Source organism: Acanthisitta chloris, unplaced genomic scaffold (assembly GCF_000695815.1).
Source record: "Acanthisitta chloris isolate BGI_N310 unplaced genomic scaffold, ASM69581v1 scaffold10902, whole genome shotgun sequence".
Lineage (NCBI taxonomy): Eukaryota > Metazoa > Chordata > Aves > Passeriformes > Acanthisittidae > Acanthisitta > Acanthisitta chloris.
Genome location: NW_008659895.1, coordinates 16,062 through 31,036, shown reverse-complemented (window position 1 = coordinate 31,036; position 14,975 = coordinate 16,062). Strand labels below are relative to the sequence as shown.

General features: G+C 46.9%; 1 protein-coding gene across 1 annotated transcript; it reads left to right on the top strand.

Moving 5' to 3' along the window:
* Positions 1 to 8,011: 8,011 nt before the first annotated feature.
* ITPRIP (inositol 1,4,5-trisphosphate receptor interacting protein) lies at positions 8,012 to 9,850 on the top strand. The gene is made up of 2 exons (XM_009069588.1): positions 8,012 to 8,280; positions 8,476 to 9,850. The coding sequence occupies exons 1-2, from the start codon at positions 8,012 to 8,014 to the stop codon at positions 9,848 to 9,850; spliced, it is 1,644 nt and encodes a 547-aa protein (XP_009067836.1).
* Positions 9,851 to 14,975: the final 5,125 nt, after the last annotated feature.

Genomic DNA, 14,975 nt, shown 5'->3' with positions numbered 1-14,975 from the left:
TCTAACATGTGCCACATCTCTTTGGGTTTTGGAAAACAGCTCTAGAAGACAAATAGCTCCCTTTGAGCCAGAAAGAAAACTTTGTACTGTCTAGGCTTTGGGGTAAGGGGGACCATGGGATTTTATGGCAACATCTTACAAATGCATCTGTGTGCAGCGTAAGCTGAAGCAGGAGGGGAAGACCTCTGAACATCCTGAGTGCTACTGCAAGAAGAAAAGAAACACTCTGGTCCTACTTTTACCCAGAGTGGTCACTGGAATGTTAGGGGTTCAAACTTCAGCAAAGGAGAGTTAACAAGGCCTGAGAAAAAGCTTCCTGATGGCAAAGGTAGTGAATGACTGGAAGACAGGGGAGAGACTCCCTGTTTTTCCCAGGGCAAATCAAGCACTCCTCTACTTGGAGAGTTGCTGAAAAAATCATTCCTCATCTGGACTTGGGGCTGCATGGCTGTGTTTGCCTCCAGAGCACTGTCAGTGCCACTCACGTGCTTATCTCCCCCAAATCCGCCTGTCCGTGGGAAGGGAGGGCTATCTAGTCCTGTACACAGGATGAGCATCAGCATTTCCTTGGAAATTCCTGATCTGTTGACCTTGGGAGGAAAATATTGCTTCCGAAAGTCCACAGCAGACCTGTTGGGCAGGATGTCCGACTCGGGCTGCGCAACTGACCCTGTTGGCACTGCAGCAGGCCAGGGACAGGATGTCCACGGATGTTACGAAAGGCTAACGTTCTCAATCAAACAGCAAAACAATAGCTATCAGGCAAGTGGCCTGTCCAGCTGCTGTGCAGTGGCCAAGCAGCTTATCTGGGGTGGGGCTTCCAGGCATGTTTTGGAAGGCAGTTGCTCTTCCATACCTGACTGTTGTAGTCCTGGGCAGACCAGCTGGCTAATTCTGCTTTTAGACATGGTTGTGTTACCAGTCTCAACATCCAGGCCTCTACACCTCATGTGTTAGTGCATTTGGTCTTTCCCCACTTGTGGCTTTGGAAGAGAGCCAAAGACAGAGTCCAATCCCACCTGTCTGTGCCGAACCAACTGCAATCATGCTGGCAACTGAAATTCAGTACTTTGTGTGTCTCACTAATTTAATGCTCAAAAAACAGGTCAGAACATGGGTTATAGCTGCTGTGGCCGGCACTGTTCTGTCCCAGTTGGCAGCTCATCACACCAGTGTCCTACACACAGCTTAATTCATAGGGGGTGAAAGAACAGCGCAAGTTGGTGCTGCTCAGGCTCTGTATTGGGCTTTCCCCCCCAATTTCCCTGGCTGTGCTGCGTGTGCTGCAGCTGACTGTGCGTTCAAGAGATGGCAGAGCAGGAGCCTCTCTTGGCCGCTCTGTGCTGTGTGATCTCTAGGTAGGCTGTGCTGGATGCTGTCACAGCTGATGGTGGAGTGGGAGGTGTGGGGGTCTTTGTGCCTCTCTATAGGTCTAGGGACATGCTCTCACTGCAGCAATGGGGTCTTTGTCCTGGAGAGTAGAAGCTGGCTGAGGGTCCTCATCTGAGTGCCTGGGCTCTTGGTGCCTGTGCCAGGTGAAAGCTAGGGAGGGTCACATGTGCTCATGCATATGCAGTGGAGTGGGAAGGGTAGATTGATGCAGTAAACCCTTAGTCATGCTGGGGTGTGTTTCAGTGTGTGGGCTCCTAGTGTGAGGGCTCTCCAGCTGCCTGAGGGTCCAGAGCCTCTACAGATAATACTTCTTCAGTAAAAATGGTCTGAGAGTAAGACAGATTTCAGTGAAGTCCTGCCAAAACCAATTTCTCAAGTCATGCGAAAGCCCAGGTCCAAGCTGGAGAGCAGAGCATTGACCTGAAAGTGATGAGGGCAGCAACCTCAGGGGCTGGGAAGGAGACCAAAGCTTAGACAAGTATCACTCCCCCCTGATTTGGGTGAGAGCCTTCAACAGAAGTTTCTGATATCCCAAGTAAGTGATCAGACTATAAGGGCATAGATATGTGCTCTGTTTTTCAAATACGTGCATTTTAATTAAAATCTGAAAAAAATCTCATTCTTTTCAGTGCAAAAGAGGCAAATTTTGAACAACTAATGGCAGAGACCAGTCTGATATCTTTACCAGGGTATTGCTCTCTAGTGGTACCATTGTCTTTTTCTGTGAACATCCATCAGCACATGTCTATTCCTAAGGCTTTACATGTAGCAGATGGAAGGAAAACCACCCTCAGTACCTGTCCTGAGCCAGCAAAGGCCTTTCGACTGCTCTGTAGACATGGATGATAGTGAAAAAACAGCAGTATGGTATGGGGTTGTCTAAGTAAATGCGTCTTTCCAAGTTTTTGGCAGGAACAATAATACTGACATGCATCTCTGCAATTCCCATTTCTGTCACTGTGCATGTTTCTTACAGTTCAGAGCTTGTGGTCCTCACTAAGAGGAAATGTGATTTCTTTCTGTGGCAGCTGGACATACTCTCTGTGGCAGCTCTGAATACCTGCAGAGGTGGCAGTGGTATATGCAAGTTGGAGAAGGACATTACTGAGGGCTTTCAGAAAACTTTTTTTTCTTGTCCAGATTTTCACAAATGCAACAGAAGCATTTTCAGACTATACATTGAAAGGCCAGAAGACAATTTGTTTACTGCTTTACAGCAAGAGGAGGAATCATGGAGCTCCCAGAAGCTCAACCATGAGAGAATATGGCTGGGCTGGGCCTGAAACCCCTCAGATTGAGCTTCACATCTTCCCAGTAAGAAAGTCCCAAGTGCAGGTTAGTGGCTGGTTTGGGCTATTAATCTCTCCAGTCAAAACAAGTAGCAGAGGCCTTTCCAAACCTCAAGGACCTTCCCAATAAGAGTGTCAGAAATTGTATTCGTTCCCATGAAAGTTCTGGTTTCAAAGATTTGGCAGCTTTCAATGAAAAAAACTTCCAAAACAGCTGTAGTTTCTATCATCCCTTTGAAATGCCTCTTTTCTTGCAGCCTACCAAAGCAAAACACAATGTGGCAGCCACCCATTCACTGCCTTTTGTGTCAGCCAAATCGCAGGAAGCAATCGAGTGTGTCCTAAATGATGTCTTGCTGAGTTCCAATGTGTTACTGAAATGCATTCAGTAGCTTGACTTGGGTTTTTCTAATTTAAAAATCAAAGCTTCAGTTCACTCCTATCTGCTTTATTGCTGAACACCAGCGAGAGCATGTCTTACTTCCCATGATTCAAAATTTAAGGGAATAAAAAGGCTGGAAAATAAAGCTATATGGGGAACTGATGAGTAAAGAAAGGGACTTAATGAAAGAGAAATATTCTCCCATGTCTTCAGAGGAGATGGAGGGTTGTCTGAACTCAGAGCACATGAGCAGCCTAGAGAGGCAAGTTGCAAGCTGCCATTTAAATCTCTTTCTTCCCCTTTGCCAGGTTGAGCAGGAGGCAAAAAGGTCTGAAGCTGCTATGGAAAAGGGTGTGAGGAAGGCTTAGGGACACCAGAAATTGAGCACCTTTTAGTTGGAAAGGACAGGACATTGTTATGACTTGAAGCATCTGTGAAGGACTTTGCTGCTCATGCCAGGAAATCCCCTGTGGCAGGGTAGCTGGTGAGAAGAGGGGAGCACACATTGCCACAGGGCACCAGCTGTCTCAGGTTGGTCCACATAAACCCTGTGTGAACTCTGTGATGCTCCCAGGTGAAGAGGAGGTCTTCAAGGCACAAGCTGAAGGTAGAGCTGCTGCCTGGCTGTGTGAAGGCTTCATGTGCTTCCCTTTCCTTACACTGTGCTACCTGTAACTGTGCTCCAGGTGAGTGGGTGAGCCAAACATTACCAAATTGTGCAGCAAAGAGCTTTCAGATCAGCTGGTGTGAGATTTGGCCTCCTCTGCTTGTGGCTGCTTGGCAGCAACCTGAACTGCGTGATAGCAGTGTCATCTTTCCTCTTCCTCTCTTGGGGCTTCCTATGTCATCCAGGACCTGCTGTGGGGCTGGTGGGGATCCTTCAGCCAGGGAGGCCTCTTCAAGCTTGTAAGGATGAGGCCTAACCTGCCTGGAGCTGAGGGTGGAGGGCTGCAGGTGCTGTTGGTGGAGCCTTTGAACATACAGAGTGCTGTAGGATGCAGCTGATTGTTGTTTCTAATCAGGCAGCAGAGCAATCAGCTGCTTTTATCTCTCTGAGCCCTTACTCCCCAGCTGGAGAGTGGGGTGGTGTCTGCCCCCTCAATTCCCAGGATTGTTCAGAGCAGTCATTAACCTTAAAATCGGTGAAGCCCCTAGTCACTGAAGCAGTGAGTGCCACTGAAAAGCCCAGAAGGAAACTAATTCTAGTGCCAGAGGCAGGTTTGAACAAGTAGCATCACATGCTGGGCAGTGAGCAGAGACAGAACTTTACCTCATGACAGCAAGGCTTCACACATCCTGGTCTTTCTCCTATTCCAAAACAGCTTTCCTTGGTCTTGCTGCTCCTTTCCCTGCTTTGTACACAGGGAGGTGGGACCTCTGCAGTCTCACCTGGTCCAGGGAGCAGGGCAAGGGCTGGTCTGGCTGCTGGCAGAGGTGTCCTGCCTGTGATGCAGCAAGGACCACAGCACCCTCCCTCAGGGGGTCTTTGGAGCCCTGGGATTGCTGCAAGAGGGTCTGCAGCAGGTAGGTAGATGTAAGCCTGTTACCGAGTCAGGATGATGTCTGTCCTTTAAATGGAAAAAAAACCTAGCAGGGTGAGACATTTGGAAAAGTTGAAGATTGCTTTGAGAACTTGCTGTTTAAAAACTTATTAATATCTTCCCTCCCCATCCTCCACTTGAAATGTTGCTAAATTTGATGTGTAGATGAAAAAATTGCTGTTTCTCTTTCATAGTCTTCAGCTTGAAAACCTTTGGACTCTCTCCCTCTTCCCCACACAAAAGCTGTCTCGGGTAGAGCAGGCATAAATATTTTTATCAGGCTTAAATAGCTTGGGCTGAAGTTAAAAGCAAGGAGCAGCCTTTGTAATGGGGCAGGCTGGAGCACCATAGCAGGCAGTGCTACTGGTTTCACCTGTATCATTGAGTCTTTCCAATTAGCCAGGAAAGCTGTCTGATGAGATGTGGGAATACTCTGCCCATACCACCCTTGCTGCTGGTAAGGCCATGCTCCACTGACCTTGCTCACTGAGCATCATTGGCCTTAAGCCTTAACTGAGGTTAATGTTTTACTTCATTTTCTGGTGTGAGTAGACACAGCAGTATAAGGGCAGTTTTGACCAGGAGAACTTCCTCTGTTCAGACCAAAATGAGACATGCCTCCTCACAAATTCATGCAATGTGAAGATGTTGTCACTTCCAGTTCTAGTTGTGACTTCCTTCCAGAGTTTGCTGGGGGAAGAGGTTGTGTGTGTGCTTCCTAACCTACTCCTGCAAAATCAGCTGGGGTAACCTAGAATGTCAGTGTGACCCGGAGTGAGTTCAGCAGAACCAGCCAGTGATGGACTTGGGGATGTCTCGCCTAACCCCTTCTGCTAGCAGAGCTTTGGGACAGGTAACTTCTTGAAGTGGTCTGCCCATAGCAGCTGGGCATGAGAGAGTCTCGAAGGGTACAAGAAGATCCCAAGGAAGCTGACTTATTTCAGCCTTTTGTGTCCAGGAAATAATCTGGTAACAGTAAAACATTTAATCCACAGGGACAGAGGTCTAGCAGGGCAGAGTAGTGGCGTCATCCTGGTCAAGACTGCAGGAGGAGGCACCTGGCCTCTGGCCATGTAATTTTTAAGCTTGGAGTGCAGACATGGTCTGCAAGAGCGTAGCACTAAGGAAAGGGACTTGCCAGCACTTCCTGCCCTACCCTGGCAAGCTGATAAAGCTCTTTGCAATGTAGGGCAACCTCAGTTTATTTTTAAAATGTGCCCAAGCATGGAGCTCAAAGAATAACTGGAACACCCAGATTTGGGCATTAAATCAGCTTTAATTCATTACCTGATGAATTAAAGAGTTAGTGTAAATGTAAAAAGGACAAGATAGGCCCACAAACCATCTCCAGAGCAATGTCTGCATAAAAGAGTTCATCCTATGCATGTGCATGGGATCTAAAAAAAGAGTAGATGGTAAATGTTATACAGGGAGGGGCACATAGCATTATCCTGAGCACCGTGTGAATTTTCTTGCTGCTTGGACAATGCATCTCAATCCTGTTCCCTTCCCTTGTTATTCTAGTCCCAGCCCTGTTGTAAGCAAAGATAATTGCATGCCGAAGGATACAGTTCCCATGTACAGTTAAGTGCTCACATCGAGGAGTTCTGGGTTCCTGCAATGAAAAACCAGCAGATTGTTGCACAGTAACGATAACAAGGTCCACTGGGATGGATCTGTCTTTATTGTGTGCCCTGTGGAGGCATAAATGAGACTGCCAGAGATGTTCTTCTTCTTGCCCAGATGCTGGGACAGCAGGATTGCTGTGGACCAAAACACGTAGAGTTCAGGCCAGGAAGGAGCTACTGCAGGGGGAGGGAATTACAGCCTTTAACTCCTGGAGCACACAGAATGCCTCACCACCTCTTGCCTCTCTCAGACAGTCTCATTCCCACAGCAGGATTTGTTAGAAATGAGATTACTCTTTCTGGTCTGATTGCTTAGATATTTTATTTATAGTGTTATTTCTGTAATAAAACCCCTTCTCTCAAACACACTTTTGAGGCACGAAAGCAGCTGTGTTAAAATGTCCCAGCAGGAAGAAGAAATATCCCTGCTTGCCCATCTTGTCCTCCTGATCTGATTTCATGTGCCAGGACTGAGGGGTGATGTTTCTAGAAAGAGGGACTGGTTAGCTTCTTACATTGCAGCAGTGGGTGACTACTTCAGATTGTACTGCCCTGAGCAGCCACTTGGGCTCTTAATAGTGATGCCAGCCCTCCAGAAATAAAAATGCCACCTGGAAGGAAACAGCCCAGGCTTTAGCCTGAGCACCATCTGGCCCAACCCTCTGGGAGGCCTTGTCAGCACCAGGTGGATACCCTGGCAATGGGACCATGTGCCAAAAAGTTGGGAATTCTTTCATCATGAGCCCCATGGCACAGAAAGCTTTATTAAATGTGAAGTTCAAAGAGCAGAGCCAGTAACCACATGAAGCCACTCCAAAACACCACAGCAGTCTCGGTCATGCCAAGGGCCTGTGCGAGGGTTGAGGCATGGGACTGTTGGTGGCATGTGTTAGAGGGTGTTAGGGGGAGATGGCTTGGATCAAAGCCATGGTGTTTACTAATGTCTTCCACAGATCAATAGTGTAGTAAGTACCAAAAATAAACAACCTGATGCTTTTAAAATCACTAGGCTAAAGGAAACATTTTCCAGTTTAGCAGTATCTCTATCTCTGCTCTTTTTCTGGGGCCTGTGATCATGAGGCATCCTGGGGGCTAGGAGGGTTTGCCACAGCCTGATCCTGATGGTGCTGAAAGGCAGGAAGAGCTTTGCCTGTAGTGCCTGCTTATAGAAGCACAAAACTGTGCAGGCTTGTTCCCACCCAGGTGCACATCACTAGCACTGGCACTGAAGGTTGCTCTGATCCAAGCAGGCTGTGTGGGTCCCCAGACATGCTTAACATGGAAGGTGGCCAGGACAGCTTTGCCTATGCCATTGCCATGTCTGCAACATTAGCCTCATGTTGAGGGAAAGCAGTGCTTACCTGCAGTCCTTTTTTTTATACCTGGGGAGGTCCTACCTGCTTCTTTCCCTTTCTTCCCCAAGAATTTCAAAGGAGGGAGGAAAGAAGGATATGCCCTCCCACAGTGCCCCAACAACATCACAGTGGGTTGACAGCAGCAAATGCCTTCATAGCTCTGTTCTTCAAAGTTCATTTGATAAGAGCCACTTTCATTCTCACCATCAGCCGATAAAGCATCTTTGGGAAGTTGGTTGACAACTAGCAGAAACAGGCATGCACTTAGGAGCTTCTAGACTCAAGCATTTTATTTCAGGGCTAGAAAGGATGCCAAAGCTTTTATTCCAGTGGGAAATTTCTTTCATTATTTTTTATTCTTGAGGGAATATGCTCTGAATTGTGGGTTATTCTACCTTTCTTCTCTTCCAGGGAAGGAACTGCCATGCCCGTGGGAATCTTCCGGGTGTGCCTATTGGTGATTACAGCTATTGTCAACCACCCGCTCTTCTTCCCCAAAGAGAATGGCACTGTCCCTGAGAACACGGAAGAAATCATCCAGAAGATGAAGGAACGGGAGGAAAGCCTTCGGCTGGAACAGTTGCGCTTGGAGCAGGAAATCGCAGACCAGGAAGCCACACAGAAGGCTCTAGAAAAGGCTGCACTGATAGTGGAGGAAAGCAAAGAGGAAAAGGTCCGATGGGATATGTGGACCCCAAAGAGAATGGCACTGTCCCTGAGAACACGGAAGAAATCATCCAGAAGATGAAGGAACGGGAGGAAAGCCTTCGGCTGGAACAGTTGCGCTTGGAGCAGGAAATCGCAGACCAGGAAGCCACACAGAAGGCTCTAGAAAAGGCTGCACTGATAGTGGAGGAAAGCAAAGAGGAAAAGGTCCGATGGGATATGTGGACTTTCCATGGTCTTTTTTTTAGAGCTTTGGAGGCAGGATTTCCAGGAAGGGAATTGGCAGGACATAGGAGGAGAGGAGGATGACATGGCAGTCCTGGGGAAAGCATTTAAAGGAGTTGTCTTCCCTGACAAGGCTGTCTTGGCCAGCTTCTATGAGAAACGCATCCTGGGTACCACCGGAGACATGGCCAGGATGCGGGAGATGGTGGAAGGCTTTGCAGATGACCTGCTGGAGGCCTTGAGGAGTGTTTGTAACAGGGATGCTGACATGGAAGTGGAGGATTGCATGGGTGTGGGGAGCATGTATGAGAATTGGAGAGTGCGTAAACCTTTCGTCTGTGATCTGATAGTGCCTTTTGCCCCCCCAGAGCCATACTGTTTTCGCTGCCAGACCTGGTGCTCTGGTGACTCCTTTCCCCCAGATGAACAAGGTTATGGCACTATCAAGGTATGCAGGGCAGATGAGGATGTGACAGGTTGCATCTGTGACAAGACTAAACTAGGGGAAGATATGCTGTGCCTCCTTCATAGCCAAGTCAATACTGCCAAGCCTAGCAGTGAGATGGAAGACCTCCTGTGCTTCAAAAATACTCAGTATCTGGATGCTGACCAAGTCATGAAGTGGTTCCAGATCGCAGTCACCAAGGCCTGGAACAGAATCTCCCACAAGTATGAATTTGACCTTTCCTTCAGCCTCTTGGACTCACCAGGAGCCCTGAAGATAAAATTTAAATCAGGGAAATCGATTGCCTTCAACCTCACCCCAGTGGTGCAGTATGAGAACTCTGATGTTTACTTCATCTCTCATTTCCCTCGGAGCAGCCTGGCAGCAGACCTCCCCTCCAGCACTCACTGGTTTCTCACCTTCGCAGTGTATGAGAGGAGGTTCATCCAGCTGGTCTCCAAAACACTGCCTGCCAATGCCTGCCATGTCAGCTGCCTTCAGATCCTCTCCTTCCTCCATGGGAAGCAGTGCAGTCTCACAGGTCCAAGTGGGCTCACCAACTACCACCTGAAGACAGTGATGCTGCATCTCCTGCAGGCATGTCCCAGTCAGGACTGGGCACCAGAGAAGTTGGAGGCCCGTCTACAGGACATGCTGAAATTCCTGGAGAAATGTTTGCATGAAAAGAAGCTCTACCACTTCTTCATTGGCAATGAGAAGGTACCAGCAGAGCTGGGTTTCCCCATCATATTTCAGAGGGCTGAGCCTCTCAACCTTTTCCGTCCCTTTGTGCTACGCAGGGACATTTACAGGAAGATGGTGGACACATTCCACGAGATGCTCAGGAACATGTCTGCACTGATAAATGAGTACACAGTGCACATTCCCCTTGCACACACCAATGGGATCCATAAGGAATCCCTTTAACCAAAGCCAAACTCTAAGCACAAGTCCAGAGGGCAACTTTCTGAAGCCTCCTGGAGACAACCGACTTTACCAGTACAGGTTCTCGTCTACAGCTGAACCAGTCCTGGGCCATGGTTCCTGCAGGAAGGGAGAGGTGATGGCAGGAGAATAGGGAGAAACTGGAAGATGTGGTATTGAAGTAGATTTCTGCCCCACTGCTGTGCTGGCTTGGTTTTACGCAGCTAAGGATATATTTTTCTATTGTGCCTCAGTCATGCTACAGCAGTGGTGAGCAACAAATATAACTAATTTATTCAGATGCCCGTAATGCAAATGGTGTGTGTGTGGGGGGTGATGGTGGCCAAATACTTCGTTTCCTTTGGAATGGGGAGATAAGAAAAGGGTGGAGGAAACAGACAGGATCTTGGGATCAAAGGAGCCTGTCTGCTTGCAGACAGCAGGAGCTCTTCCACTGATGGGAAGCGAACATAAGATTCCATCCTGGTGTGGAGAGGAGGAGGGTCATGCACAAGATCTGGACTGGATGGAGATCCTTAAACACGGCTTTAAAAAGGAACTGTAGTTAGAAAAAAAAAAAGCCTTCCTTACATCAGTAATTTAAATGGCTTGTCCTGTCCTTTGAAAACATCCCTGCACCCTGCACATTCCTTCTTCCTTGGGAGGATGTAGCAGAGCAGTGTCTGTGTCTTGAGACCATTTAATGTGAGTCTTCCATGGTAGCATGGCTAATGGTTTATATTCTGGCCATTTTCTATGCATAAATGGACAGGAACCTTTTTTTTTTTAGATAGAAGAAACACCACTGTTGGGTTCTAGCATTTTCGTTTATTTGTTTGTCTTCCTTACCCTGGGGCAGTAAAGCTGAGAACAGCCAAGAGAAGAAAAACAGGGGTTGAACTACATGGTCTTTGGAGGTCCCTTTCAACTCAAACTGTTCTATGATTCTATGACTGCTACAGGTTTTGCTTTCATAAAAGCATCAGTTCTCCAAAATTATCCTGTAATGAAGCCAGTCTCAGCAGTCTGATAGCAGGAGGAAACAATCACCCTCCGAATCAGAATGTGACTCTCCCATCACGGTTTTAATGAGGCCAAGGCCAGCAGAATGGCTCTGAGGTGGAGGAGGCGATGAAAAAGGTGCACATGTAGTACAGCTTGGCAGTGCTGTCTCTGCAGCTGCCTTGTGGTCTGTGTTGCATCCCTTCCTCTCCACATACCCAGGCAAAAGCTACCTTTTAGGGTCTCCTCAATCTTTTTAAAGACTGCTGCTCTCATGAGGCTCTGAGGAGCTGCTGCTAGCAGACTGTAATTTGCTGAACTGGGAGTGTGAAGGGGAAGTGACAGCTTCGGCAGGCTTTCGAGCCAGGGGAGAGTCTTGAAGCATGTGCTAAAAAATAACCACAGTGTAGACAACAGAGACACCCGAAATCCCTCAGGAAGCAGCATGTTAGTTCTGTGCCATTGGGCTGCCCAGCCCTGACAGGGTGGCTTTGATGCAGGAGAGAGCTCAGGAGGTCTTCACTCTTTTTGTGTGCTTTGTGCAGGGTCCAAGCCAGGACCTCAGTGCAGATTTGTATTGTGCTGGACCCAGAAGCCTGGCCTCCAGTGCAAATGGGCCTTTCCTACCATTTTCTTAAACTAGGAATGCCTGCAAAGTTTTATACTAGGGCTTCTCTGAATCCTGTTTACAAGGTAGTTGTTCTGCGAGGTGAGACCCATCAGTGATGATCTTACCATCACTCCACAGGTCCCTTTGTATCAATCCTTTCTATCGCATCAGAGAGAAGATTTAATCCTGTATCACTACTGGGGACAGCATATAGCATGAGGCTTATTATCCAGACTGTTGATAAGCAAACTCTCCATAGATATGTCCTCTACTCCCTTTTCCTGGTAAAAACCATTTTACCACCTCAGTGATGTCTGCTCTTTTCTGTCCCTTCACCAGTGAGGGAAGGGCACAAAGGTCACTTCAGGCACAAAGGCAGAGAAAGCTCTAACTCCTGTCTCCACACCTAGAAAGCACAGGTGGGGTCAGGGAACTCTTTTGCTCAAATCACTGCCTCCCTTGGCTTTTATTATCACAGGTATAGGGTAGTTAAGTAACATAGCTGATCAGAAAGTAAGGGGTAGGTAGTAAGCAAAATAGGAGAGGAGTAGGGAGAGAAGAGGCTCGTGGGTGATGCCAGTAGGAAAGAGTCTTGGATCATCGGTGCTTTCTTCAGCACCCTTGGTGATGACTGCCTGGAAGACTGCCAGGGCTGGCAGAGCAACAGGGGAGGACTAATTGCTAACGCTAACGAGTGCTGTAAGCCCCTGGCTTTCGTTAGTACAGCCAAGAAAGTCTTCCCCAGGAGGAAAGAGGGCAGGAGCAATCTCAGGGGATGTAACAAGAAGGTAGTGACAAGCAAAGGTACAGGGAGGATGGGTCAGCACTGGAGCATGGAGGCTACATTGGAAGCTGTGTAAGTTGTTTGCAAACCCAAGCAATTTGCCAGTTTTACCTGCCCAGGTTTACTGCACAGTGCCTGTAGCAGGCCAAGCTTTGCATGGGCTTCTGGCAGGCAGGTCATGCTGAAGCAATTGTGGTTGGAGTTGCTTCTAAATGTGTTCCCAGCCCAGCCAGAGAGAAATAAAAATTTCTCTGCTGTTTCCTGTCAGGAGTCTAAATTTAGACTGTCCAAACAACAGAAACAAAATTTGTGACCCAAGTCTCTCAGGAAACGACATTCAGGGTTGAAAAATAACTTTTATGTAAGGTTGAGCAGGGAGAGTATGAGAAGAAAAGGCTGTTGAACAGAATAAGGTAACTCCCCTATTAAAATATCAGAACAAAGCTTTGCAATGCCAGTCCTACGGGCTTGTAAACGTGTCCAAACTCGTCTTTACACAGCTCCAAGCAGTGCTATTGGGACTCAAAGGCAACCTAAACTGATAAGTGGATTGAACCTTTTGTTCTTTGTTTTCTGTATTTGTGTGCTTGTTCTCTCTTACGCCCAAGCTGACCCTGAAGTGTTCCCATGGGGTTTAGTTGAACCCAAGCTGGAGCTGAACCAAGGAATTTACAGATTTGATTCCACCTGAAAGCAAATTGCTTGGCTTAATTTTCCTACATGCAATACACACAATTTGCCCTGAGCACCTTTTAAGAGGTCTGTTCTGTGCATTTAGGCTGTGAGGGAACCCACTCATACCTCTCCAAGATGGGAAGTGCTTTGTGATCCTAAGCTGTGCTCCAGTCAGCCTCAGGGCAGAGATCTTCCTTGTAAGCCATATACTGGTACATACACCAGAGGTATAGACGTGTCCCATCAGAAGAGATGTGGGCATACAGCACTTCCTTGGACCAGACCTCTGCAGTGGTACAAGAAGGCAGCGATGTGAAGCACATTGTTCCTTGGATTTCCTTGTTTCTCTTGTATTAAATCTTTGTCCACCAAGTACTAGCCCTATGGGTAAAACTCCACATTCATATTTCATAAAAAGGCTTATGAGACAGGTCAGCTTCATCAGCTGTCAGCCAGCAAAAATGTCCTAAGACTTTTTAGTGTTGTCTGTGTGTAGTTCTGCCTTGATTGAAATCTTGGTGGGCATTCATAGGAAGCAGTTTTAAAGGGTGGGGGTAGAAGTGAGATTTTGTGGTTTAAACTGAAAAAATGTTCTTTTAAAGCCAAATTGCATATGACATGTGAGTGACAAACATGCAACATCTCTTTATCAATGTCTGTATCTCTGTGAGACATCATGAGAAAGGGTAAATGGCCTGTTCTGGACCCTTTGTGTCTCAGTACTGTTCTTGCTATTTCCTAACCAGGTGAATTCAACAGATGAACTCCTAGTGCCTTCTGCTGGTTTCCAACCACTCCCTCCACCCTCAACTTGTGGTTCTAGTATTTTATTATAGGTTCTGTCAAAGCAATGGAATTAGTGGTGGCTTGATAGCAGCCACTGATCTACAACATAGCCTCAGGAGCCATTTGCCTTTAGGAAATATCTTAGTCTAAGGTTATTATTGTTGTTCAGAAGCTGATTGTCTTCTAAGGGGAGCTGTTGGGTGTTCACTCTAGTATGCAGCAGCCACAGAATTCAGCTTCTCTCTCTCTGAGCTGCTCTGTATACAGGTCTTACAGGGGTATAAAGACGTCTTTTAGCAAAAGGATTCAAAAGTTTATCCAGTATTTAAGCAACAGGATTTGGTTCTTGTTCACCAGATGTTTTTAATGCAAAACCTTTGAGATGTTTTCTCTGTGGTGAGGAAATGAGACTTCACACACCTGTAACAGCTTAGCTGCTGGTCATTGAGGGGTTGGCTCTCATAGGACCCTACCTAGTAAACAGCTTTATTTATTACTTGGGGTTTTTTTAGGATTGGGGGTCTGTGTATAATATGTTAGCTCAGAGGCAAAGTGTAGTATGAAGATCAGTCTTGGTAATGCAGCCAAGATGGGCGATAACACCAAAACTCTCCAAACTAAGGTCTTCCCTGATTGACAATGCTGTACTTAAACTGCTGCTTTTATAGCAGGACACTGTTGAATTTGTGTAGATCTTCTCATGCAGCTTTATTTATAATAAAGGAAGTATTGTACAAAATCTAAATTAGTGTCAAGTCTGTTTTTTTCTAGTACCCCCAAAACATGTTTCCAAGAGAGCAGGACAGAGTAGAGATGTTTCCAGTATGGTCCTAGCACAGTGAGCCCAACAACAAGAATCCCTGGGATTCCTGACTGCCTGTAGAAATCATTCCAGAATAAGAAGCAATGTGAACATAAAGTGGAATAGCTATTCCAGAATAATGGCAGGGATGTCAGACTTCCTGTGAATGTGAATCCACATGAATTAAAAATAGTTTTTCTTGCTATGTCTGCTTCAAAACACCCTTTTATGGCAAGGCCTAAATTATGCTGGTAGATGTTGCCCTTATTGACTGAACCAGAAGTCTCCTGAATTTCAAGTTCAGCTGGAGGTATCCCCTTCACCTGCTTGTTTAACAGGTATCTATGGCCAAGTTCCAGCAAACACCCACCACCACTTTGCCTCCTGTTTAATCCCATTGCCTGGATTAAGGGACTAGCACCTCCATGTTAATATTCTAATGTGCTCTGGCTCTGGAAGCAAACCCAAA